The sequence below is a fragment of the Heterodontus francisci genome, chromosome 19 (genome assembly GCF_036365525.1).
Source record: "Heterodontus francisci isolate sHetFra1 chromosome 19, sHetFra1.hap1, whole genome shotgun sequence".
NCBI lineage: Eukaryota > Metazoa > Chordata > Chondrichthyes > Heterodontiformes > Heterodontidae > Heterodontus > Heterodontus francisci.
In genome coordinates this window covers 73,808,704-73,835,710 of record NC_090389.1, presented here as the reverse complement: position 1 = coordinate 73,835,710, position 27,007 = coordinate 73,808,704, and the positions used below count along the sequence as shown (strand labels likewise).

At 41.8% G+C, this 27,007-nt stretch overlaps 1 protein-coding gene across 1 annotated transcript; it reads left to right on the top strand.

The window, feature by feature from the left end:
• Positions 1–72: 72 nt before the first annotated feature.
• Positions 73–27,007, top strand: zgc:171775 (STKc_p38 domain-containing protein). Its single transcript, XM_068052338.1, has 12 exons — positions 73–191; positions 5,181–5,310; positions 5,398–5,456; positions 12,653–12,764; positions 15,789–15,818; positions 16,922–16,969; positions 21,703–21,817; positions 23,248–23,319; positions 24,263–24,342; positions 25,531–25,609; positions 25,985–26,158; positions 26,946–27,007. Exons 1-12 carry the CDS (start codon positions 73–75, stop codon positions 27,005–27,007), a joined length of 1,080 nt encoding a protein of 359 aa, XP_067908439.1.

Below are 27,007 nucleotides of genomic sequence, written 5' to 3'. Positions count from 1 at the left end.
CACAAGTAGTCTGGGGAGCTGACTGCTCTCTGACGGTGCGGGGTTTGTTTCCATTGAGGATTACCCGGGGACATGGGGACCCCGGCGAGGAAAGGCTTCTACAGACAAGATATGAATAGGACGATTTGGGAAGTGCCGGTCAGGTACACCGATCTCACTCTGATAGGATCAGGGGCGTACGGGAGCGTGTGGTAAGTGGCAATGTAATGCTAACTAACCACTCCAAGGATACATATCTCTGAGTGTACCGGCTGAACACAGAAATTTAGGATTTAAATATGGGGACTGCTGCGGATTCTGGACGCTAGAGAGCTGAAAGTGGTTAATTTTCAGAAAGTTAGTGTGCCCTTGGGATCTAGAAAGGAGACACAATAAACTTTTTTCTTTAAAAAAAAAAGCAATACAGTATGTTTATATATGATGCTGAAGTGTGTGTGACCGCATTCATAAGACCGAAGACTTGTATACACAGGCAAGAGTGAGATTTAAATTGCAGCCCAGGTTCAATGTGACCCCGGGGGGTGAAACCAGCCTCTACATTTTTCAGTCCCTCACCCCCGAACCTCCATTCAGAGAGAAAGACTTTGAGTTGAGTCTCAGTGTCTTGAGAGTTTGCAACTTGTCAACTTTTTAAAATTAGGACACGAGTCATAGGAGAGGTAGACATACATAATTAAAGTGAGGAGGGGCAGGGAGCTGGGGAATTTCATTAATTAAGAAGGTTTGCAAACATGACAGGAAATGGGAGTGAGACAACATTGATTGAGACTTATGGCAAGAGGACGGTATCTGTTTCAGAGGCTTGTCCGTCTGCCTACAGTATCTAAATCCATCGATACATCGGCCACGCCCAGTGTAGACCTCGAATTTTGCTATCTCAGGATTACTGGCCAGGTCACCGCATAAAATACGGAGGGGCAAGTCATTCAAACAGAAAGTGCTGGAAATACTCAGCAGGTCAGGCAGCATCTGTGGAGAGGGAAACAGAGTTCTGGCCAGTTCTGATGAAAGGTCACAGACTTGAAACGTTAACGCTGCTTCTCTCCTCCAGACCTGCTGAGTATTTCCAGCACTTACTGTTTTTATTTCAGATTTCCAGCATCTGCAGTATTTTGCTTTTATTTAAGCAAGGCATTCAGCCTGTCAAAGCTCAGCTGCGCTCCAACCCAGCATCCAACTGTTTCTCAAATGTGTCCTGGGCTTATGTGACCACTAACACATCCGCTCCGCACCTTGATCAATCTAAACGGGCTCTTCACCAGTTTGAACCTGTGTCCCCTTGTACTACTATGGTGGTTTAGTTTGAACCAAATGTTCTGGATTTAACTTTTATGTCACTCATCTATGTTTGTGGTTTGGATGAATTGGAAAAGATCAAGGTTGAAGTCCATGGTTGTCACTGACTATTCAAAACGACACCCAGAACAGAGATTCCTTCAGTACTATATACCAGAAGCCAATCCCACAATAACGATGTCACAGGAAGACCAACTCCGCTATATATGGAGTCACAATGTCCCATTATCACTTATGCAAATGCGTGCCAAAAAGTAAAAAAAATGTTCCAATATTACTAATAGAATCAGGGTAATGGTCATGTAATGGATATGCACTAAGCTCAAAGCACAAGGGTCATGGGTTCAATAAATCTGGTCTTTTGCAGCTGGCACCAAAGCAAATAAGCACGAATCATAGAATGATAGAAAGTTTACAGCACAGAAAGAGGCTACTTGGCCCATCGTGTCTGCACCTGCTGAAAAATGAGCCACCTGGTCTAATCCCACTTTCCAGCATTTAGTCCATAGCCCTGCAGATTACGGCACTTGAGGTGCATATGCAGACACCTTTTAAATGAGTTGGGTGTTTCTGCCTCTACTACCTTTGCAGGAGTGAGTTGCAGACCCCTACCACCCTTTGGGTGAAAAAACTTTTCCTCATCTCCCCTCTAATTCTTCCACCAGTCACTTTAAATCTATGCCCCCTAGTCACTGACCTCTCTGCTAAGGTAAATAGGCCTTTCCTATCCAGTCTATCCAGGCCTTTCACAATTTTGTACATCTCAAACTTCCAGGTTGTTGCAAAAACACAGCTGGTCAACTAAAGTTTTTTACGGAATGGAACTTGCCACCTCAACTGGTCTGGTCTACACGTAATGCCAGTGCCACACTATGTAGTTGACTCTTAATGCCCTCTGACATGTCGACTGAATCATTACCCAACACAGCTTCTCAGGGCAACAAGCAATGGGCAATAAATGCAGCTTTCCACACCCTGAGAATTTTTTTTAAAAATTGGGGTGAAATTGTCCTGTGTGATACTAACAACAAATATGTCAATAGCATCATCAAAACAAGAGGGATTGCATGCAAATATGCCAACTGATATTGCACACCATCATTTCAACACAACATAGCATAATGCCTCTATAACAATCTATCCAATGGGACACATGAACTAAATTTGTCCCTGCATTATGCACTCAGTGGGATAGCTAGCATAATCTCAGGGTGTCTGGCACATAACAGTAATATAGTGGTTATATTACTGAGTTACTAATCCAGAGGCCTGGGCTAATAATCCCGTGACATGAGTTCAAATCCCACAACAGCTCCTGGGGAATTTAATTTCAATTAATTAAATAAATCTCAAATTAAAAAGCTAGTATCAGTAATGGTAATCATGAAACTATCATATTGTTGTAAAACCCCTTCTCGTTCACTAATATCCTTCAGGGAAGGAAATCTGATGGTGTCACCTGGTATCCAGACTGATGGCAATGCAGTTGGCTTTTAACTTCCATCTGCAATGGAAGTTGTATTCAAGAAGTGTTGCTCACCACCTTCTCGGGGACAACTGGGATGGGGAATAAATGTTGTTCTTGCTACATCTCATGAATGAATAAAAGAAACTCAGTAACACTTGTTCAATGGGAATAAAAATAATGTATCACTTAACCAATGGGACATATAGAATACCCACAATCACAAATAAGTGAATACAACTCCTGAAACTGTGTCCAGGACAACATTTTTAAGCATTAATTGATCTCCCATGTAGGTGGTCACAGATAAAAATGTTAGACATAATTTAAAAATGTTGAACAGAATATTAGGAATAATTTATGTTATCCCCCTATTATTTGCATTTTGTTTGCTCTTATCAATTTATTTTAAATTGGACATGTACTTGAAAAAGAGAAATTTGCAAGGCTACAGGGAAAGGGCAGGGGAGTGGGACTAATTGGATAGCTCTGTCAAAGAGCCAGCACAGCCACAATGGCAGGAATCACTTCTTCCTGTGCTGTATAATTCTAAGATGTCTCCTCTGGTATTTGACCTGCAATCGTCAGCTTACTTCTGTAATCAGTGTCATCATCCTTCTTTGTGATCTTTTCCAATGCTTTTAAATATACTTGCTAATGAAAAATTACATATCTTTGTATTAAAAAAGAAAAAAAAAACTTGCATTTATTTAGCACCTTTCGTGACACCCCAAAGTGCTTTACAGCCAATGAGGTTTTGAAGTGTAACCATTGTTGTAATGTACATATGCCTTGTGATGAAGGTTGTGCAGTGGCTATTTGAAGCTGTAGAATGATTGTTCAGCTCAGAATGTTAAAGTCTGGGGTTGGTGATGAAGGATGAGAGCAAATGAGGTCTAACAGGGTGTGTTGAACCATGCATGTGAGCTGGGGAAATTTTTTGAATAATTGGAGGATGAGATTTTTTTTCGCTCTCTATTATTGCTAAACAGACAGGGGAAAAGCACACAGCTCATGAGAGAGAGAAAATCGTGATATGATGTGGTGGATGAGACACTCATCTTGTACAACCAACATTAAAAGAGGAAAGAAATTGTATTTATTTGGCACCTTCCAAGTGCCAAGATTGCCTTCAAGCACTTCACAAACAAAAAAAATTGTTATGTAGACAAATGCAGCAGTCAAATTGGAAGGATGAATGTTGCCTAGGATACTTGAAGACTCGACACTTTTTCTTTGAATAGTGCCATGGGATTTTTTTCTACATGACCCACACAGGCTGACAAGGCCTTTGTTTATTGTTTTATCTAAAAGGCAGTCCCTCTGGTAATAGAGCCCTGCACTAAAGTGTCAGCCTATATTATATGCTTAAGTGCTGAAGAGGGGCTTAAACTCACAACCTCCTAACTCCAAAGTCAGATTACTGCCACAGAACCAAGCTTACAAGTCTATAAGAAATGTTATTATAAAAATAGATAGTTTAAGCCAACTGCTGGTTCCATGCCACTTGCGGCCTACTGGTACTGCTCTGGAACTTCCTGTCAGGCGGCCTATGAGAACAGCTTTCTGTCTGAACCTTCTTTCCTTTGGCAAAGGAGTCTGGCTTCTCCTCAGCATCTACAATTAACAGTCTAGATTGAGTGCTCGTTGTTGAGAAGCACATTTAACATTCTGAGTTGCATTGTTTTTGCCTCAGCACTGTGCCATTTACAACAGAGTAAGCATCTGGCAAGTGCTTTATGCTGTGGCAGAGAATCACTTCTTTAGGTCTAATTAATATGAATACATTTGTTCAGATCTAAACACACAAGATAAATATAGTGCACTTGTAAAGTGAATGTGGTTTCTCTGGAAGCATTGGCTTTGTCATTTTTTTAAAAACTCTGTTGTTATCTGTCGTGTTGCTCATACCTCTGAAGATTTTATACTCTGAGTGACAGATGAGCTACTCTTGGGCCTCTGCTAATGCCACTATGTGGCAGCGTTCTGCCCAAGGGCAGGTCCTCTGCTCTTTTTTTTCCCCTCCACACAGGAGAGATTAGCATAACTAGGGAAAAGAGTATATGAGATGGTTTCCTATTGGCATCCTCAGACCAGAATGGGAATTGCACCTGCACAGTTGACATTGTTCTGAACCACACACTAGCAATCTAGCCAGCCGAGCTACCTGGCCCTCCAATGCCACTCTATAAGGAACTATTAAAAAAAAGTACAGAATTCTGCTTGTTTCTTCCTCATTGTGTCTGGCCTTTGCTTGATGTATTACCACAGCTTAGATCAGGGACCTAGTGCATGAGGAATAACGGGGCCAAAGCTACGTCCTTTCACTCCATGGCATGATGTGTTGCAGCTCTTGTCACAGTGTCACCTAAACAGTCAGCAAACCTGATATTCTGCTTCTTGTTTCTACTCTATGCAGTTCAGCTATTGACCGGAAGACAGGAGAGAAAGTGGCTGTGAAGAAATTGCACCGACCCTTCCAGTCTTTAATTCATGCCAAGCGTGCGTACCGGGAACTGCGACTGCTCAAACACAACAAACATGAAAATGTGAGTTAAGATCAACAAGCTTTAGCAAATGAATCCTGAGCATATTACTATGTTATGTCAGTTCATATTTCTTCTGCTTTTTTGCAGGTGATTTGTTTGCTGAACGTCTTTTCACCAGAAGATTATTTACACACATTCCAGAGCTTGTGAGTACATGCAGCACAGTTGGAGAAAAATGTTTTTCTTCCTCTGTTTGCGGTGTTGTGGATTCCAGCATGACATGCACGATCTTGCAAAGCTCTGCAGGCATCAATAAAGTGATGGGGTATTTATTCATGTTCCCAGTTCTCCCTGGCTTTCCTCCATATATTGATAAATTGCAAATCTCCTTTGCATCGCAGTGGGGAGGCACGAAGTGAAGGATTTTTCCGTTCCAATAGAAAGTGAACCAATGCTGATGAAAGGCATTATCCATTACTCCTGTGCACTGCCTAATGGCTGTTTCAGTGCAGCAGAGGTGACTGGTCACAAGGGGAGGCGGTGGCGTAGTGATATTGTCACTGGACTAGTAACCCAGAGACCCAGGGTATTGATCTGGGGACATGGGTTCAAATCCCACCACAGCAGAAGGTGGAATTTGAATTCAATTAATAAATCTGGAATTAAAAAGCTAGTCTAATGATGGCCCTGAAACCATTGTCGATTGTTGTAAAAACACATCTGGTTCACTAATGTCCTTGAGGGAAGGAAATCTGCTGTCCTTACCTGGTCTGGTGGTCTGGCCTACATGTGACTCCAGACCCACAGCAATGTGGTTCACTCTTACATGCCCTCTGAAATGGGCTGGCAAGCCACTCAGTTGTATCTAACCGCTACGAAGTCAATAAAAAGGAATGAAACCGGACAGACCATCCAGCATCGACCTAGGCACCGGTAACGACAATGGTAAACCCAGCCCTGTCGACCATGCAAAGTCCTCCTGACTAACATATGGGGGCTTGTGCCAAAGTCGGGAGAGCTGTCCCACAGACCAGTCAAGTAACAGCCTGACGTAGTCATACTCAAGGAATCATACCTGACAGACAATGTCCCAGACACTGTCATCACCATCCCTGGGTATGTCCTGTCCCACCGGCAGGACAGACCCAGCAGAGGTGGTGGCACAGTGGTGTACAGTAGGGAGGGAGTTGCCCTGGGAGTCCTCAACATCGACTCAGGACCCCATGAAGTCTCATGGCATCAGATCAAATATGGACAAGGAAACATCCTACTGATTACCACCTACCGCCCTCCCTCAGCTGATGAGTCAGTACTCCTCCATGTTGAACAGCACTTGGAGGAAGCACTGAGGGTGGCAAGGGCACAAAATGTACTCAGGGTGGGGGACTTCAATGTCCATCACCAAGAGTGGCTCGGTAGCACCACTACTGACCAAGCTGGCCGAGTCCTATAGGACATATCTGCTAGACTAGGTATGCAGCAGGTGGTGAGGGAACCAACAAGAGGGGAAAACATACTTGACCTCGTCCTCACCAATCATGACAGTATTGGTAGGAGTGACCACCGCACAGTCCTTGTGGAGACGAAGTCCCACCTTCACTTTGAGGATACCCTCCATTGTGCTGTGTGGCACTACCACCGTGCTAAATGGGATAGATTTCGAACAGATCTAGCAATGCAAAACTGGGCATCCATGAGGCGCTGTGGGCCATCAGCAGCAGCAGAATTGTACTCAACCACAATCTGTAACCTCATGGCCGGGCATATCCCCCACTCTACCATTACCATCAAGCCAGGAGACCAACCCTAGTTCAATGAAGAGTGCAGGAGGGCATGCCAGAAGCAGCACCAGGCATACCTCAAAATGAGGTATCAACCTGGTGAAGCTACAACACAGGACTATCTGCGTGCCAAACTGCATAAGCAGCATGCGATAGACAGAGCTAAGCGATCCCATAACCAATGGATCAGATCTAAGCTCTGCAGTCCTGCCACATCCAGTCGTGAATGGTGGTGGACAATTAAACAACTAACTGGAGGAGGTGGCTCCACAAATATCCCCATCCTCAATGATGGGGGAGCCCAACACATCGTGCGAAAGATAAGGCAGAGGCATTTGCAACAATCTTCAGCCAGAAATGCTGAGTTGATGATCGATCTCGGCCTCCTCTTGAGGTCCCCAGCATCACAGATGCCAGACTTCAGCCAATTCGATTCACTCCGCGTGATATCAAGAAACGAATGTAGGCACTGGATACTGCAAAAGCTATGGGCCCTGACAATATTTCAGCAATAGTACTGAAGACCTGTGCTCCAGAACTTGCCACGCCCCCAGCCAAGCTGTTCCAGTACAGCTACAACACTGGCATCTACCCTGCAATGTGGAAAATTGCCCAGGTATGTCCTGTACACAAAAAACAGGACAAGTGCAACCTGGCCAATTATCGCCCCATCAGCCTACTCTCAATCATCAATAAAGTGATGGAAGGTGTCATCAACAGTGCCATCAAGCAGCACTTGCTTAGCAATAACCTGCCGGGTGACGCTCAGTTTGGGTTCCGCCAGGGCCACTCAGTTCCTGACCTCATTACAGCCTTGGTTCAAACATGGGCAAAAGAGTTGAACTCAAGAGGTGAGGTGACTTCACTGCCCTTGACATCAAGGCAGCATTTGACCGAGTATGGCATCAAGGAGCCCTAACAAAACTGAGTTCAATGGCAATCAGGGGGAAAACCCTCCACTGGCTGGAATCATACCTAGCGCAAAGGAAGATGGTTGTGGTTGTTGGAGGTCAATCATCTGAGCTCCAGGACATCACTGCAGGAGTTCCTCAGAGTAGTGTCCTAGGCCTAACCATCTTCAGCTGCTTCATCAATGACCTTCCTTCAATCATAAGGTCAGAAGTGGGGATGTTCGCTGATGATTGCACAATGTTCAGCACCATTCGTGACTCCTCAGATACTGAAGCAGTCTGTGTAGAAATGCAGCAAGACCTGGACAATATCCAGGCTTGGGCTGAGAAGTGGCAAGTAACATCTGCGCCACACAAGTGCCAGGCAATGACCATCTCCAACAAGAGAGAATCTAACCATCTCCCCTTGACATTCAATGGCATTACCATCGCTGAATCCCCCACTATCAACATCCTAGGGGTTACCATTGACCAGAAACTGAACTGGAGTAGCCATATAAATACTGTGGCTACAAGAGCAGGTCAGAGGCTAGGAATCCTGAGGCGAGTAACTCACCTCCTGACTCCCCAAAGCCTGTCCACCATCTGCAAGGCACAAGTCAGGAGTGTGATGGAATACTCTCCACTTGCCTGGATGGGTGCAGTTCCAACAACACTCAAGAAGCTCAACATCATCCAGGACAAAGCAGTCCACTTGATTGGCATTCCATCTACAAACATTCACTCCCTCCACCACCGACGCACAGCGGCAGCAGTGTGTACCATCTACAAGATGCGCTGCAGCAATGCACCAAGGCTCCTTAGACAGCACCTTCCTAACCCGCGGCAAGGACGGCAAATGCATGGCAACACCACCACCTGCAAGTTCCCCTCCAAGTCACACACCATCCTGACTTGGAACCAAATCGCCGTTCCTTCACTGTCGCTGGGTCAAAATCCTGGAACTCCCTTCCTAACAGCACTGTGGGTATACCGACGCCAAATGGACTGCAGCGGTTCAAGAAGGCAGCTCACCACCACCTTCTCGAGGGCAATTAGGGATGGGCAATAAATGCTGGCCTGGCCAGCGACACCCACATCCCATGAATGAATAAAAAAAAACGTTCAGCCACCTTCCTACCAAAACCTCCATATTCTGTTCCTCCTCACCAACTCTGTGCACAGCTTTGGTGTCCCATTCAGTCCTGCACTGAATTTCAATGTCCATATTGTATCCATCACGAAGACTGCCTCTGAAACCCTCATTAATGCCTTCACCATCTCCAGGCTTAACTTCTTCAATTGCTTTCCTCAACAGCTTTCCGAGTTCCATTCTACATAAACTGCAACTTGTTCAATGTTCAACCACCCATATTCTATCTGGTTCTTTGATCCTACTTGTCAACAACATCCATTGGCTCCCCTTTTCCCAAAGCATTGAATTCAAAATTCTCATCTTTCTTTACAAACCCTGCAACCCCACTATGCCAGTTAAGGCAACACTCCCCCTATCTCTGCAGTCTTCTTCAGTCTTGCATCCCAACCTATGCTGTCTGAACTTTTGCCTCTGGTCTCCTTTGCTTCTTTCCCCCCTGCTTCTCCCCCCCCCCCCCCCCCCCCACCCCACCCTCACCAATCTACTCCACTTTCAGTGGTGGAGCCTTCAGCCTTTCACTGCATGCCTTGGCCCAGTTGGCTACCTCTTTCATCACTTTCAAAAGCCTCCTTAATGACTTCCTTGATGCCTTTGGTCACCACCACCATCTCTTCCACTCGCTCTCAAAACCTCTTCCTGGCTGTGGGTGGTGCCTTTGGAAAGTTTTACTGTTGGAAAAGCATTACGTAAATGTGTATGATTATTGATGGTGTTTCATGTCCTAGAAGACCCAGTGGGAGACAGGGAAAAAAATAACCTGAGAAAGAGGGAGCCCTTCAGACTCCCTTCTATTGCTCTCTGTTTACCTCTCTCTCTCGCTCTCTGTTTAGCTCTCTCTCTCTCTCTCTCTCTCTGTTTCTCTCTCTCTGTCTCTCTGTCTGTCTCCCTCTCTCTGTCTCACTCACACACATTCTTATGCTTTGATCTGTGAGGGAATTGGTACACAATCGTTATTATTTGTAATTTTGGAATATAGATTAAGAGTTGGGTTACATGATCCCAACTGCCTCCACCCTCTTCCCCCAAAGCAGGAATGCAGTGATTACATATGTAGCAGGAGAATGTGGCAGATTAAAAGTGGCTCAGTGCTCAAATTCTTCTTTGTGGCTGTGCTACAACATGCTGAGAAAGATTTGATGTGGGGACAAGTTCGAGCTACATTCTTGCATAATTCTGATTTTTAGATCTTGATAATTAGCATAAATTAATATTTCCTTTTCCCACCAGTTTTCTTCTTCTCTGCTTATATATGACTTTGTGTTGGAATGCAGTTTCATGGTTGACCACTGCCCTCGAGTAGCTCACCAAGGCCATCCTTTATTGTGTGAGCCTTGTCAGTAGTGGTAGGCTATTTGGTCTTTAGGGCATCACACCTTAATCTTATCCTGTCCACAGCTATACTTTTGGCAAGACACCTGCCTAGTGATCATGAATGGGACCCTGGAAGATTAGTTATTAGCTAGTTATTTATTTTCTTCCCCCGCCCCCTTTCCATGACATCAGGCACCACGTTCCTGTCACCCTGAGGTTAACTAACAGGAACTGGGGACTTTACTGATCTTTGTTGCTCACGGGTTAAATTCACTGACCTATTAATTATGCACAACAGTGGAGCAGAGGAGTAGTTTCAGTAATCAGTTTTCAGTAAATGTTTTCTTGACAAAACAGGTTTGATACTGACGACAAGCATGGGCAGGCATATTGTCACATGGGCACTTTAAGTGTAGTCTCTCAGGTAATGTACCTATCGCAGCGAAACTGCAGGCTCAATCTGAATATAGCCAATAGACATAGAATTTATGTGTTTAAGAACCAGCAAGTGGTGACTCTAGAGAAGCTGGAATTGTTCTCCTTTAGAGTAGAGATGGTTATGGGGATATTTAATCGAGGTATTCAAAACTATAATGGGTTTTGACAGAGTAAATAATGAGAAACTCTTTACATTGGCAGGGCGGTTTGGTAACCAGAGAACATTGATTTGAGATGATTGGCAAAAGAACCAGAGGGGAGATGAAGATAATTTATTCTGCACAATGAGTTGCGATCTGGAATACACTGCCTGAAAGAGTGCTGGAAATAGTTTCAATACTAACTTTCAAAGGGGAGTTGGATATATATATGAAAAGGAAATATTTACAGGGTCACGGGGAAAGAGCATGGGAGTTGAACTAATAGATAGCTCTTTCGAAGAGAGTATGATGCAGCAGATCCTTCTGTGCTGTATGATTCTGATACCCATTCCCTCTCCCTTGGTGAAGACACTGACTGTTTCTGGAGTACAGTTCAATGGGTGTTGGTTGCCCCCTGGTGCCTCAAGCACGTGGCCATGATTCATGTCCAAGTCTCGCTGGTGGTTGTCCACTTGTGGTAAATCTCAGCAGAAAACCTTTGCCCAGTGTCCCCAAATTTACATTTCTAGTAGGACTACAAGATCAACATCTCTGGCTAATGTTCCTTTTCCCTAACCTAGATCCAGTTGTAGCACCCTCTAATGCTGCCTGCCTCATCCATGCTTTTTTTCACTTCAAGACCCGACTATTCCATGTTGTCCTGGCCAGCCTCCCACCTTGCATACTCTGTAAACTTCAGCTCACTCAAAACTCTGTTGCCTGTACCCTAAATTGCACGAAGTCCTATTCAGCCATCTCCCCTGTGCTTGCTAACCTACATTGGCTCCTAGTCCAGAAACGCCTTGATTTAAAAAATTTTCATCCTTGTTTCCAAATCCCTCCATAGCCTCGCACCTCCCTTTCTCAGTAAATCTCTCCAAACCTTATGACCCTCATAGATCAGTGCACACTTCCAATTCTGGCCTCTTGTACTTCCCCAATTTTTAATCACTCCACAGTTAGTGGCTGTGCCCTCAGTTGTCTAGGCCCTCGGCTCTGAAATGCCTTCCCTAAACTTTTCCGCTTTTCTACATCTCTCTCCTTTTTAAGATGCATTTTAAAGCCTACCTCTCTGACCAAGCTTTCAGTCACCTGTCATAATATCTCCTTATGTGGCTCGATGTCAAATTTTGTTCGGTAATGCTCCTGTGAAGCGCCTTGAGCTGTTGTACATTGAAGGAGCTATATAAATGCAAGATGATGCAGTTGTTGGGTGTAGATCAGCTAACTGAGCTTAAACTGCGGACTAAAACTAACATCCACTTGGTTTATGTGGCTGAAATAGATTTTTCACCTGAGCCATCGGAACATGCATGCTATTTTTAACTGAGATAAGACATAAAATCCATAGGGAAAGTAATGAGTTGTATTCAGTTATAATTAAGACCTCACTTCTTATCTTTAAGCAAGCAATTGGGAGTGTTTCCTATTTATAATTAGAGTTCTTAGTCCTGTGAGTGGAAGACTTCCAGAATTTTTATCCAGGGCTCCCAGATCAGATATAAAAATAGGAAGTACCTGGGAATTATTTATATGTCAAAAATAATAAAGATTACAAATAAGAACTTCATTTCTACAAGTAACATTGTAGAATATATGAATGTAAAATGTCTTAAAACTTGGCTGACTGACGTTGCTGGTGTAAGTGTGAGTGCTCACACCTCCGTGTTTGTAAATTCTGTTCAGTTACCTAGTGATGCCATTCATGGAACGGGACCTCAGTCAAATCATGAAGAAACAGAAACTCTCTGAGAATATGGTGGTGTTTCTTCTTTATCAGATTCTACGTGGACTGAAGGTGAGGAGAAGGAGGGCTGAAAGGGATAGATTCATGGAGAAGGCTGATGGCCATTAAGGCCTCAAGTACACTTGCAATTGTAGCTGGTGGCTCTTTGGAGAAGAAAGGAAGAAGCTTCAGTATTGACAAATGCCTCTCTAGGCTGGATCTAACTGCACAATTCTAAACCACTTTGGTTCCTAGGGGATAATACTGGCCTCAATACCATATAGAGCCTTACATAGATATCTAATCAGATTAGTGCATGCTGGTATATCCAAAAGCAATGGTAATGCCTAACCGACCGTTTTTATTTGTCTTTCCCTCAATTTATTTTGCATCCGCATCTCACCTGAAGGGATTTGACGCATTACTGGGTTACAGTTCTACGGGTGCTGATCATCCTCCTGTAGTTCATCCACTATTCATGTGTGAGACTGGATGATCATTGCTGGTAGGCTGCTTGACCTCACCGAACATGAGCACACATCCAGCAGGGAGAGCTAGATAGCAGTGAAGAGCTGAAAACCAATCCGATATTTCTTTTACTAACCCAGAGCCCTGAGGCTAATTGTAGTGTCCTACCACTGACCCAAATGAAATCAGTTAAATCAATACAAACCTGGGACTTCCTGGTCTCTATAGCTCAGAGTTATGTATAAATCATTAGAATTCTCTTCCTCAAAAGGTGGTGGAAGCAGAGTCTTTGAATATTTTTAAGGCAGAGGTAGATAGATTGTTGATAAGCAAGGTGGTGAAAGATCATCAGGGGTGGTTGGAAATGTGGAGTAATCAGTTCAGCCATGAACTTATTGAATGGCGGAGGAGGCTCGAGGGGTCGAGTGGCTTACTCCTGCTCCTAATTCGTATGTTCGTATGAAAGTTCACATTTACAGACTTTCACAGAAAGAACTGTGTTATTTTATGAGACAGTGAACACAGCCCTAAGCTTGATATTTGCTCTCCTTCTGGATCTGCAATGATTTCCCGAAGTGTGCTCCTTAATTCTAAAATGCTTTAAAGTATGAAGGAGCTACACTGATACTGATTTCAGGATCACTCGTGTCACAAAGTGTTTATGCATAGACCTGAGTCTGGACAATGTGTGACCTTTTCGTGCATCCTTTTTTTTTGTGCTGGGTAGTCTCCTAAATGGCAGGGAACAAACATGGCCAAGCAGGTGCTTGGACAGATTTTCTTTTTCTCTCTGTTACTTTAATGCATTTTTAATAAGTGCAGTTGAATCCAAGCTCACTGAAAGTCACTTGGAGGGTGTGATAGTTCTAGAAAGGTGGCTACAGGCTAACTGATGGCAGTTACGTTTTTATAACTCTGAATTCTACGGTGATGCTCATCAGCATTTGCTCGCACTGGGAGTTCCATATTTGATCAATTTAGTTCTTAATAAATAAAAGTGCTTTCCTTAATCTGAATTGACTCAATTCAGTGTTTATGGTTAAAAAGAGAAGGTAAATGGTTTCCCCATGTCCCATAAAATCTTCCTCAGTGATTCAGCTTCTATTTATAACTCTAATTCAGTTCCATTATGAATGCTGAATTGGCCATGGGAATAGATGTCAAGTGGGGAGAAAAAGCTTGGAGTGAAAAGATTTGAAAAGCCTGATGTGAATGAAAAGGGCTTTTTAACTTGTCTGGCAGTGACGAAAGCAGTTCTGGCAGCAGGAAATGCCTAACTCCTCCTCTTCATGATATAATCAGCTCTTTATTTCTATTGAATTGAAAGGAACATGCATGCATGCTAAAGATAGCCTGAGGTCCAGCAGTCAGTGTATTGTACTAAGGAAGACCAATCCTTGTCCCTTAATTCAGGAAGTTAATTATTCTATAGCTTTCCTCAAGGTTGGCCATGATACAGGTGTCCTGTACATTCATTTAGACACCTCTCAGTAAAATGGCTGTATTACTGTAGATACCTTCAAGCACTGGGAAATCTGCACACCTTATAAACTCCATCATGACCTTTTAACATATGGTATTGGATACCTTTTCATACAGATGATAGTTCACACAGATTCTCGTAAATTGTCCCAGTCTTTGGCATGGAAGAAAGGAAAAGGGGGGAAAAAGTAGAAGGGGTAATATAAGAGGGTATTGAATGGAATGAAATGGGGTGAAGTGACCTTAAGGGGTTAAAATTCAAAAGCTCAAGGTATGTGTTCATTGACCTGAATTGTGAAGTTCCTTTGGGTTCTGTTAATTGCTACCTGATTGTGCATATTTTGGATTAGAATGTAGGGTTGTACAGAATACCTACAGGAATTATCAAATGCAAGCTAAAAAAAAGACTTGCATTTATATTTCACAATTTGCAGAAGCCTCCCTAAACACCTCAGGTTAAAGTGCAGTGACCAACAAGGTAGCTTCCTTCAATAATGCATCAAAGTGTCAGCCCAGATATTATCATTGTATATAGTATATTAATTTTGCAATATGTTTTATGAATAGTATATTGTGATCATCATACAATGGATTATTTTGTTAATAACATGGCTGTAGTTATTATTATGGCCCTTCAACATCTGTTTCGCATTACAGATGTAATGTGTACATATCTCTAGACTCAATATTTGGTAACAAAACGATGGGGCATTTTACAACCTTTTTTCCTCAAATTTGGGAGATCAGTTTCTATAATTCACCACTTAAAAAAACATGAATTTATTAGTGGAAATCAGTGAAAACTGTTTTTAATGGCCCCTAAGTACTTGAGCTCAAAGGGGGAAGCTAAGTGTATACTAGAATTGCTTATTAGGTGGAAGTTTCATTTCCACTAAAAATTTGGACATCTTCATATGCAATGGCACTAGTAGAGCTCCTCTCCATTCAATAAACACACCTCCCTCAAATCTGACTGCAATCGTGGGTCCCATAACTACTCAAAATGCAAACACTTTCATATGTAATGGCAATAGTGGGTCAATTATTCACTGCAGAAGAAGACCTCTTTTATCTATAGTCTTTCAATGTCAAGATGTAAAGTGTTACTTTGATATTTACTGAAATCTGGTCTGATTTCTCCCATAGTACATCCATTCAGCTGGGATTGTCCACAGGGTAAGGTACTTTCTTTCATAACCCTTTACCGAATGTCCACTTGGGATCCATAATGGGGTACAGTGGATACAGTTTCTCTCGTTGGGTAGAAATGACTTGTCAAGCATAAATGGGGAAAAACTTTTATGTAGCGAGTGGTTAGGATCTAGTATGCACTGCCTGCGAGTGTGATGGAAGCAGATTTAATTGAGGCCTTCAAAAGAGAATTGGATAATTATCCGAAGAGCGAAAATTTGCAGGGCTACGGGCAAAAGGCGGGGCAATGGAATTAGGTAAGTTGCTCTTGAGACAGTCGGCATGGACACGATGGGCTGAATGGCCCCCTTCCATTCCCCTTCCACTCTGATATTATCCTTTGACATGATCTACTTGCATCATTAGTAATATTAATCGTACAGTAACATATTTAATTAAAAGTTACTTTTCAACGGGTGTTTTCATCTTCATGCAATTGGTCAACTGCCATAAGATCTGCCTTAACCCTTGTAAAATGACATTTTTGAGTGAATGCAATTTAGGTTATCCATTTTAAACTTTTTATTTAAAAAAAAAGATTTATTCCCCTTTTGTTCTAGGTCTTGGATATCTGAGGCCCCTGTCAACACTGTTTCTTAGCTGCAGTTGTTAGAAAATGCATGGGATCATTTCTTGTTTTTATCATTCCACCAAAACAATAGAGCATTCCTAACCGGAGAATCTGAATCTTAGACCTCACTGTTTACATTTTCAACCAGAGAGTATCAGTTCAAATCTTAATCCAAGCTGACTGGATTCCATAGATTCCATAGTCTAATCTCAACTCTCACTGACAGGAGCTCCCAACCAGAAAATCCAAGGTCTAATTCCAGGTATGGCAGACAGGAGCTCCTAACCAGTGAATCTGAGATTCAATCCAAGATAACTGAAAATACCAACCATAGTCTGAATTTTAAAACCTGTGCCCAACTGACTAACACTCTGTATGGTCATTGGGATGGAGAATCTTTTTGAACAGGTTTACTACATGCAGCAAACAAAGGATAGTAACACTTCTATTCAGATAATTAATGCCAGTATTTTGCTAGATGCTCTGAAAGATGATTAGTTTTATTGTTTCTTTGCAGGACCTCAAACCTAGTAATCTAGCAGTGAACCAGAACTGTGAACTAAAGGTAAGGATAAATTTCTGACACTAATTGGACATTCAATTGAACACCCAAAACAGGGAAGTACTCAGGACATCTGCTAAGTATAGCTTGCACCCAACATTTTTAAAGGGGAGAAATTCTCTCTTTTCTGAAATGTCGAAAAAAAAATGTTTGCAGTTTCTTTTATTTTAGTGCCCCCTAAACTAAATACCCTTAATCATGTGGAGGAGAAATTGAGACATTTATCAGGTCCCATCACATACATTTTTTCAATGAATGAATGGTAAAATCATATGAATAATGAAGTGAAAATTTATGTGACTGCAGCCCCGACTGATGGGATGAAGATTCACTTTCTTTGCTGGCTCTAAGAGTTCTAAGTTAGATGAGTCTGGACAGGCTTAACCCAATTCTCTGTGGACTCTATTGCCATGAAGTTGGTAGTTGAACTGTGCAGTACAGAAGTACCCCTGGTAGGAAATGGAAATGTTATATTATGTCTGAAGCAGGATTGGGTGTTCTGCTCAAGACATATTGTTAGGATAGAGAGATGGTGTTACTCTACATCTAATACTTTGATTACCTGCCATGGAATGTTTAATCCGAAGATTTGTGAATGAATGGGAAGCTCTGCTTAGTGTATAATCCAACTAGTACCTAAACTGAGAGTTTATGTTGGATACAAAAAATGAAAACTAGTCCATTTCCTGGTATTGATGCTCTTGACTTTCCAAAGCAAAACATTCACAAATAAATAAAAAATCCTTTATCAAAGTCCAGTAAATGATTAGCTTCAGTGTAGCACACTGTGTCTTTAAATAATCAGATACCGATACCTTCATAGTTTGTGTCTTGACTTCAGTATGAGTGTTTGAGATCACAAGATAATTGCGAATAAGGAAGGCCAGTTGTCATTTTGGGTAATCCATCCACATTAACCCTAACTTCCTCCTATTGTGGCTTCCAATTGTTTCCTAGATAAATCTCAGACATTCACCTTCATTACATATTGGGAGTCCATTCTATTTATTGATTACTTTTTGTCTGCCCTAAATTTGCCTCTTACTAGTTTTAACCTACTCTTATCTGAAATATAGTTTAAAGTAATATTCCAGATTTACCTTTTCCATTCCATGTACAATATTGTACCTCTGTAAAATCACCTCTCTGCCATCTCTCTTTAAGGGAGAAGAGCACAGGTTTCTTAGCTGAGACCTCTAAAACTAAGGATCATCCTTCAGCCCTTGATTGTCTTTTATGTGTCTCTCTTGCCAGAACTGGATGCAGTACTCAAACTGTCTGGTGCACTGTACGTTTTGATTATGATTTTCTCTGACTTATATTCTAATGTTTTGGCTGTGCAGTAGATTTCCACCCTCCCATTTTGGGTAGGATTCTACTGGAATGGGCAATTGGGGTCCCGAGTGCTGATGCTGGTGTAATGGGAGAAACAGGCCTTGCGTGCATGGTTCATACAAGCACAGTATCCTGAGTATCATTGCTTGCAAACAAGTGGGATTGTTAAGAGCCCTGCTACTCACCTGCTATTGGAGTGTACTGCTTCTTTACTGGTTGTGAAGATGACTATATCGGGGCCAATGAAAATCACCTATAAACTGAGTCCTGAGAAACCAAATGGGGGATGGAACAAGAGATAGAAAAACACAAATTGGGGGTGGGGGGAAGGGGTGCTGAGGTTGGAGGGAGGAAGAGAAACACAAACTGAAGGAGTGGGGGTGATGAGGAAGGGAGAGGACCATAAACTAGAGGGGGTGGGTGGGTGGGTGGAGGGAAGGAGGGAGGGAGAGAACAATACGCACTGGGGGAGGAAGAGTTCATGTCATCATGTCAGCCTGTGATGTGCTTTGTGATATAATGCATTTTGTTCTGGGAGTTGGGCAGCTTAGGTGCTTCCCCCTGAGGACTGAGCGTCACCTCCCTGAAGCTGGGCTGCTGCAGTGGGGTATGGGAATCAATGAACTGAATTAGGTTTGGTTTTGGTTTCATTCGTTATTTTTTAAAACATGCTGTATACTGCAAAAAGTCATAATATTGTATAAATCTTTTGTTAGAAATTTCTTGTAGCTGGTACTTACATTGAATCAATTGTATTTTTTGGTGATGTTGATGATCATTTTGGGTAGGCTTTCCAAGAGATGCAGCTACAGAAGTCAAATAGGTCTTGCAGCAGGAATACAACAACAAGATTTCAGTTCTACACATTTGATATGTGAAGTTCCATGGAGGTCAATAATGTAGAAGCATCTCATCAGTAGTTTTTCTATAAACATTAACTATCCTTATTTTTTTTGTATTCTTTCTTTTGATTTATGTTATTCATTACACCATAAAAAAGGAGTGTTATCAAACAGAATTTGACACTGAGTGTTTCCACTTTTTTGCTAAATTTTGAGAATTTGCTTTAAAACTGAAAAGGATTTCATAGATGCAGGAACTTTGGGTGTTTTTTTAAGGGAGGTCACCAGAAGGTTTGGACTGAGTTGTAACTGTAAACAGTTACTGGAAGGCACCTGTTTTCAAATAATCCAGCAGGGTTGCTTATGACTTGGAGAGATGTTTACAAAGAAGTGACAAGCCGAGATTTATGGTTGTCAGGAGGCTTGCTTTCTGAAAAGTTTTAGTTTCAATTTGAATTGTTAAAAAAGCCAGTTGGTTTTGTCTGGAACAGAAGAATATTCAGCCAGCTCAGTTCTCTCCCTTGAGAACAAGTCTTGCATCCAGTGTTTCAGATTCCTGTTTCCTCCTGTGTTTGAAGAGATCTTGTGTGGTTAAAGGAACTTTGCATATCCAATGTGTGGAACTGAAACCTTGTTGTCGTATTTCTACTTTAAGACCTATTTGACCTCTGTAGCTGCATCTCTTGGAAAGCCTACCCAAACTGATCATCAATATCACCTGGAAAGTACTGTTCTAGGAAGATCCCATTGACGGCCATCGATGCATTTGGGATGCCTAACCAAAACAAAGGACATCTTTCCATACCTTCCTTTCAGCCTAAGTGATTTAAAAAAAATTTTCTTCTATTTCTTTGTAACAGCTGTAAACAAAAATCCCTCTTATTTTTTCCTGGTTAACCTGTGTGTGCATCCGTGCATAGTTGACCATATCGGTAATTGGGAAAATTTAAATATATGATGTGACCTGTGGAAAAGTGGGACTGAATTAACAGTGCACTCCTCCTGCCTCGGTCGTAACACGAGTCACATAGGCTGATATTAGGGCAGATGACCAAAAGCATAGGATTTAAGGAGCATCTTAAAGTGGGAAAGAAAGCCAGAGAAGTGGAGAGGTTTAGGGAGGGAATTCCAGAGCTTGGGGCCTAGGCAGATGAAGGCACAGATGCCAGTGTTGGAGTAATTAAAATCAGGGATGCGCAAGAGGTCAGAATTGGAGGAATGCAGATATCTTTAAGGGTTGTAGGGCTGGAGGAGGTCACAGAGACAGGGAGGAGCAAGGTCATGGAGGCATTTGTAAACAAAAATGAGAATTTTTAAAATTGAGGCATTATTTGGGAGCCAATGTACGTCAGTGAGCACAGAAGTGATGGAATTTGGTGTGAATCAGGACAGGAGCGGCAGAGTTTTGGATGAGCTTACATTTATGAAGGGTGGAAGATGGAAGGCCAGCCAGGATTTTGTTGGAAGAGTCAAGTCGAGAGGTAACATGGATGAGAGTTTCAGCAGCAGGTGACCTGAGTTAGGGGCATCACATTCAACATCACAAAGCTGTGCCTTGTGATTGAATGCCATATGATCAAATGTCACATGATCAACTCTCCAGGAATACGTTAAACTGGAGCTGGCAACCTCACTCTACAGTTAAACATTCAATTTGCTTTTCTGTAGGCTGTTCTGCATCAGTTGAATATTTTGAGCATCAAACCTAGTAAAAATTGTCAACCTTGTCTATTTCAATGCCATTCATGGAGTAAGTGTGTTGCCCATTTTTCCTTGTCATATGTAATACTTCACATTTGTCTGTTAATAAATCTTATGTACTATTGTTCTGATAGAATTAGAAACAGTAATGGTTCCAACACCAATCTCTGGGGCATCCCTCTCAATACTTGCCTCTTCCCACCCCCATGCTGACTTAATTCATCTAACAAGTATCCATTGCTTCCTACCTCTCAGCTGATTTCTTATCCATATCCAAAATTTATTCTGAATTCCCACAGCTTCGAGTTTAACTAATAGATATTTGTGCAGAACTAGTCAAAGGCGTTCTGGATGTCTAGGCCAACACATTGTAGGGCTCACCAAGGTTCATTTGGTATTTCACTTCCTCAAAAAAGTCAAGGAGTTTGGTCAGGCAGGATTTTCAGAGATCTAGTGGCTGGCATTAAATGGGGAATTGGCAGAACCCTATTCAGGCTGGCACCCTCTGTGAAGGCAGTTAAATCTGAAGTATCCGTTCATCGTTTTCTGAGCTTGAGTCTGTGATTCTCTCTTTGAATTTCTGATTATGTTAAACATAAATGATCAGAATCTCAGGCAATTGGTACCAATGAGTCATAACACAGCCCATCAGCTTCTAGATTTTGGATTGGCTTTTCATCCCAAGATGGAGAGGGCAGGCTGTGTTATAACTCAGACCTTCTGAGGTTATTTTGAACTTTGATGGAGTTCAGTGGTTTCTTTCAGTCTTTTATGTTCCTTTTGTGTTCTTGTATCCAGTGTGAAAAAATTATTAGTGGTCACACAGCATCTGTTTTTCTTAAATAACTTTCTTTTCAGATTTTAGATTTTGGATTAGCACGTCATACCGAGATGGAAATGACAGGCTATGTTATAACTCGCTGGTACCGACCTCCTGAGATTATTCTGAATTGGATGCACTACAGCTATTCAGGTGGGAATCTGACGTAACCTTAAAGTACAAAAAGTTTATCCAGTGCGTAAGTGAGACATAAAGGCCAGGTTCCACTGCTAGTTTCGACTGCCAGTTTGTGCAGAGTTAGCTTATCTCAGCTGGGGTCAGTGACGCTGATAACAATAGGTTGACTCATTGGCTTTAGGGAACCTAGGTTTGGAAAGGAAGATCCTTCAGGGGTCCCACTCCTGGTCACGATCCAGTTGTTTCTGCTGGAAGAGCATGTGTGTAAACGTTGAGGGACACAATGGGCGAGATTTTAACCCACCTCAAAACCCACTCATTTGCACAGGGTTGAAATTGGGCCCAATGATTGGGCTGGGCTATATTGCCCCGAGGCTGACTAGCCCATTCAACTTTGCTGTCAAAGCTCACACATTAATAATAGGCACTTGGAAGTCCAAAGGATGCCTGACAATCATGGAGCTGTACTCCAATTATTCTATGGTGAACTACAAGCCAATTGAGAGGTACCAAATCTGGGAAATTATAGACAAAAAGCAAAATACTATGAATACCTAGAATATACAGCACAGAAACAGGCCCAATCAATCCATGCTGGCATTTATACTCTAGTCAAGTTTCTTCCCATCCTTCCTCATCCAAATCCATCACCATAACCGTCAATTCTCTTCTCCCTCATATGGTTATCTAGCTTCCCCTTAAATGCATCTATACTCTTCACCTAAACTATTCCATATGGTAGCAGGTTCCACATTCTCACCACTCTCTGGTGAATTCCCTATTTGATTTCTTGGTGCTTATCTTCTATTGATAGCTTCGAGTTTTGCTGTTCCCCACAAGTGGTAACACTTTCTCTGTGCCTATTCTATCAAGATCTTTAGGAATTTTAAAGACATCTATTAGGTCACCCCTCAGCCCTCTCTTTTTCAGAGAAAAGAGACCCAGCCTTTTCATCTTTTCCTGATACTGGAAATCTGAAAACAAAATGGAAAATTCTGGAATCCTTAGCAGAACAGGCAGAATCTTTAGGGCACAGAAGGGAGTCAGTTGACATTTTAAGTCTGAAGAGCCTTCCTTAGGAATCAGGAAGGGTTTTAAGAACTAAAATGCCGACTGACTGACTTTCGTTTCTCCACAGAAGCTGCTTGATCTGCCGAGTCTTTTTGGCCTCTTCTGTTTGTGTTCTGGACAATTATAGTATTTATTGCATTATCATAAAATACGAGCTATTTTCTCATATACAGTGATGAGTGAAGGAAAAGATGTTGGGTAGCTGAGGGAGAAGAAGGATGAGAAATTTATGAAATAATATTATTCATGCATTTGCCCAATGCCTTATCACGTTTAAATCACAAAAGATTTGCAAAATTAATTGTTTTTCAAGCACACTGTTTTTGGTAAGTTTGTCTAACTCTTGCTGTCTTTTATTTTATCCTTTTGTGTAGTGGATATTTGGTCGGTGGGATGCATCTTGGCTGAAATGGTCACAAGGTCTGTGATCTTCCCTGGATTTGACCGTATCCTTGAATGAAATATTAACTGATCAGTTACTTTGAATGGGAAGAATTGTTCCATTGTTAGATGAAGTCACTTTTCAAAACAAGGCTAGTAACTTGTTCAGCCAGTGGAGTCAGGTGCAACACATTCCAATCATTCCATTTCTTTGCAAAGCCAAGCATTTCTTTTCAGCTTAATTGGAAACTTCCTAAGTGAAGAAGAAAAGTAATGATATTTAGCTTTGCATGACCCTTAATATTGTGGACTGTAAATCAGGTGTCAGGACCAGAGCTGACTCCAAAGCAAAGGAACTCTCACTCCTCTTCCCTTCAATGTCAGGTTGCACCCTGACTCTGGACTCAGGTGCATTTACACTGTAACTGCAATGAATCTTATCTGTCAATTGTTACTTAAACAGTGGGTCATGCTTTAGGACTTCCCAAAGAATCATTGAAATTCTCTCTTGTCTCTGGTTTGCTTATTTTATGACTATTCGAATGCATTCCCTGTGACTGAATAATGAGTAGAACCAAAAATCTCCCTAAAAAGATCACGCTTGGGAAAAATGTGGTATTCGTATTTGAGGTGGAATTACATAGTGAGACAGATAGACTGTCCGAATCCAAAATTGGACCAGGAGAGGAGACTAGAGAGGGGTTGGACAGAGCATAGGATCAATGCTTTGCTCTAATGTTTCATATAATCTTTAAAAAAAAACAGACACAATGGTTGGTAGAGTTGTGATAATGTGCGTCCCTGAATTTTGAAAAATTAATTCTCAAAGTACGTAATTTCGTGCATGTTGGATGAATGTTTATTGAGGATTAAACTGGAGGCCAGGGGATCATGTATATTCTTCCTGAAGAAACGTTAATGCACAGACATAGTATGAGTGGGAATATTAGGGCTGTGCTGTGACAATTACTATTTGGCTCTGGGTCATTCTTTAACTCTTCCATAAAGATTTTGACCAACTGAAAAAGATCATGAAAGTGACAGGAACACCACCACAATCCCTAGTGGATAAGCTGCAGAGCAAAGAGGTATGTATGAGTTCTCATAAATAACCTTTCAAATATTGGATAGGACACCAGACAAAATCCCCTGCTCTTTTTTGAAATAGTGCCATGGGGTCTTTTACGTTCAGAGAGGGCAGATGGGCCCTCAGTTTAGCATCTTACCTGAAAGACAGCACTCCAAATGTGCAGCACTCATATGAACATACAAATTAGGAGTACTCCATTAGCCTTCTTTATGACTTGCTGTACCTGCATACTAACTTTTTGTCACTCGTGCACTAGAACACCTGGATCCCTCTGTACCTTGGAATTCTGCAGTCATTCTCCATTTAAGTAATACTCTGCTTTTTTATTCTTCCTGCCAAAGTGAACAACTTTGCTTCCTTAAGGGTCAGCCTAGATTTTGTGTTTCAAGTTACTGCCGTCGGATTTCAACCCACAACCTACTGACTCAAAGACAAGGTTGCTACCACTGAGCCACAATGCACCATAACTTACTAGGAAGTAATATGAAATAAAGATAACCTTTTTTAAGATTTTGAATAACACATGATTGTGATGGAGAATAAGAAAATGTTTTCAGAGAATCCTGTATTTTCCCCCCATGGCTCTATATGCTTTGGTAACATTTCAAAGCCACTTGCTAATCATTCCCTATCTCTTCTGAAAGCATTGATTCCTTGCTGGGATGCTATTTCACAGCCAGCAGTTACCCTCTGTTACCTTCCTCAAATGATTATTCCTTGTGTGTGAGCAAAGACAGTGAGTGACGACAGTCTATTTGACTGAAAGAGCATCAGTGCTAAGCAGATATGGTCATCATCCAACATTTGTATATGTGATCTTCAGCAGCAGTTATGGAACAGCAATCAAGTGCAAGAACCCTAGCTAATTGTTCTTTCCCTAACCAAGAAGGATCAATGCCTTTTGATAGATTCCTTACTGCTACCACAGTTGAGATCAGCTAACTCAGCACAGACTGAACCTGGGATCTTGCTGGTGATTATGGCTCAGCTACGGTCTGGATATACTCACTGCGCCATGGGGAAGTAGAGTCTGAATCACTTTTAATAATGTAATGGAGACATGAAATATTGCACAGACTCCATTGGAATGTTTAGTACTCTGAACTTTGGGTTGGTGCATTTGACATTAAGTAAATCGTGACTGCTGTCAGCTTTGTTTGCAGTTAATATCTTTGGTTCTCTTCAGGCAAGAAATTATATTTGCTCCCTCACACCAAAAGAGAAGCAAGATTTCCAGCAGGTTTTTCCCACAATGAAAAAGCAAGGTATTGGAAATACTGGTAAAGCTCATTTGGGGATGTGTGAGGGGAGGGATAATTACACAAGGCTAATTCCATTTTCTATATAGTAAATGGACATTCCTCGGGACAGTAAATATCTTGGAGGCTTTAGCTACTTAAAGGCAGGAGGAATGAAATATATGGGAGAAGAAAATTCATAAAAAGACAAGTTATAATTGATAGTTGAGTAAAAACTTGAAAATAGGCTAAATAGGAATCTTGATGGTGACAGTACTGATTGCTATGTTCAGGGAAAGTGGGTGTGGAATGCTTTTATGTATAACTTGCTGTGGATCCTGGATATATATAACATATATATTGAGATTAGACTAATTGGCCTGTCTCTCTATTCTCCTTTAGCGGTTGATTTGCTGGAAAAGATGCTGCTTCTAGATCCTGACGGAAGAATAACTGCTTGTGATGCATTAGCACATCCTTATCTCAGTGAATATCATGATCCAGGCAATGAGCCAGTGGCAGAGCCATATGATGATTCCTTTGAAAGTCTGGACCTCAAGATTGAAGAATGGAAAAGTAAATGTTACTCAGTGTATCTTACTTTATAATGTGACCTTTCTTATTTTTGGAAGCTCAATGTGGGGGGAGAGGGAGGGATGGAGGGGGCTACTTATCTGTCTTTGGTGTCTGGAACATGCTAACTACCAGAATGGTACTCGCCCCAATCATGATGCACACAATGCGTATTGCTGGGAAATGGCAGGTCAGGGTGGATAAATTTGTATGGGACCTAAGTATGTAGTAGCCTTCAGGATCGATAGTGATGCCAATTCAATAAGGTGTGAGATGCTAAGAATAGTGTTTTGAGCTTGGGTGGCACTAATCAGATGTATCCTACACCTGGCATGGACATGAGGGTAGCTAAATACAAAAGAGGAACATTATTATGTTTAACAAAGTGCTAGGGAGTGGAGAACCCTGCTTTGGATCTTATCTGTGGTATACCAAATTTGGGAATGGTTCATCACCATATAAAATGGAGGTGCATTGTTAAAGTAAGTACTTCATTTGCATTGTACTGTGCCTAACCCGGGAGTTATTAGTGGCAGGGAAAGGGCTGATCACTGCATATAACTGTGAAGGGCATCATTAGGGTTTATGGAAGGAAGCTACACATGTATCAGACCTGCATTGTGCATGGCCAGGAATGCTTTTGGAGGTCATGGGATATGTAGTGAGAATTTGAAAGCTATTGTAATGTGCAAATATTAGACCTTTCCAGGAAAATTGCAGTCTCTTTCAATGGGTATTGTTACATATTTAACAATTCCATATCTAATGGTTGATGCTTTTATTTTTGTAGGCCTTCTTCACATGGAGATCACAACCTTTGATCCAGACAATCCGAGACAAATGGCAACATGA

Excerpts from the sequence above, each read along its gene's own strand:
- zgc:171775 (XM_068052338.1), top strand. The coding sequence starts at position 73 with ATGGGGACCCCGGCGAGGAAAGGCTTCTACAGACAAGATATGAATAGG. Across the intron at positions 5,311-5,397 it reads AACACAACAAACATGAAAAT|GTGATTTGTTTGCTGAACGT; the intron begins GTGAGTTAAGAT and ends GCTTTTTTGCAG. Across the intron at positions 25,610-25,984 it reads TCCCACAATGAAAAAGCAAG|CGGTTGATTTGCTGGAAAAG; the intron begins GTATTGGAAATA and ends ATTCTCCTTTAG.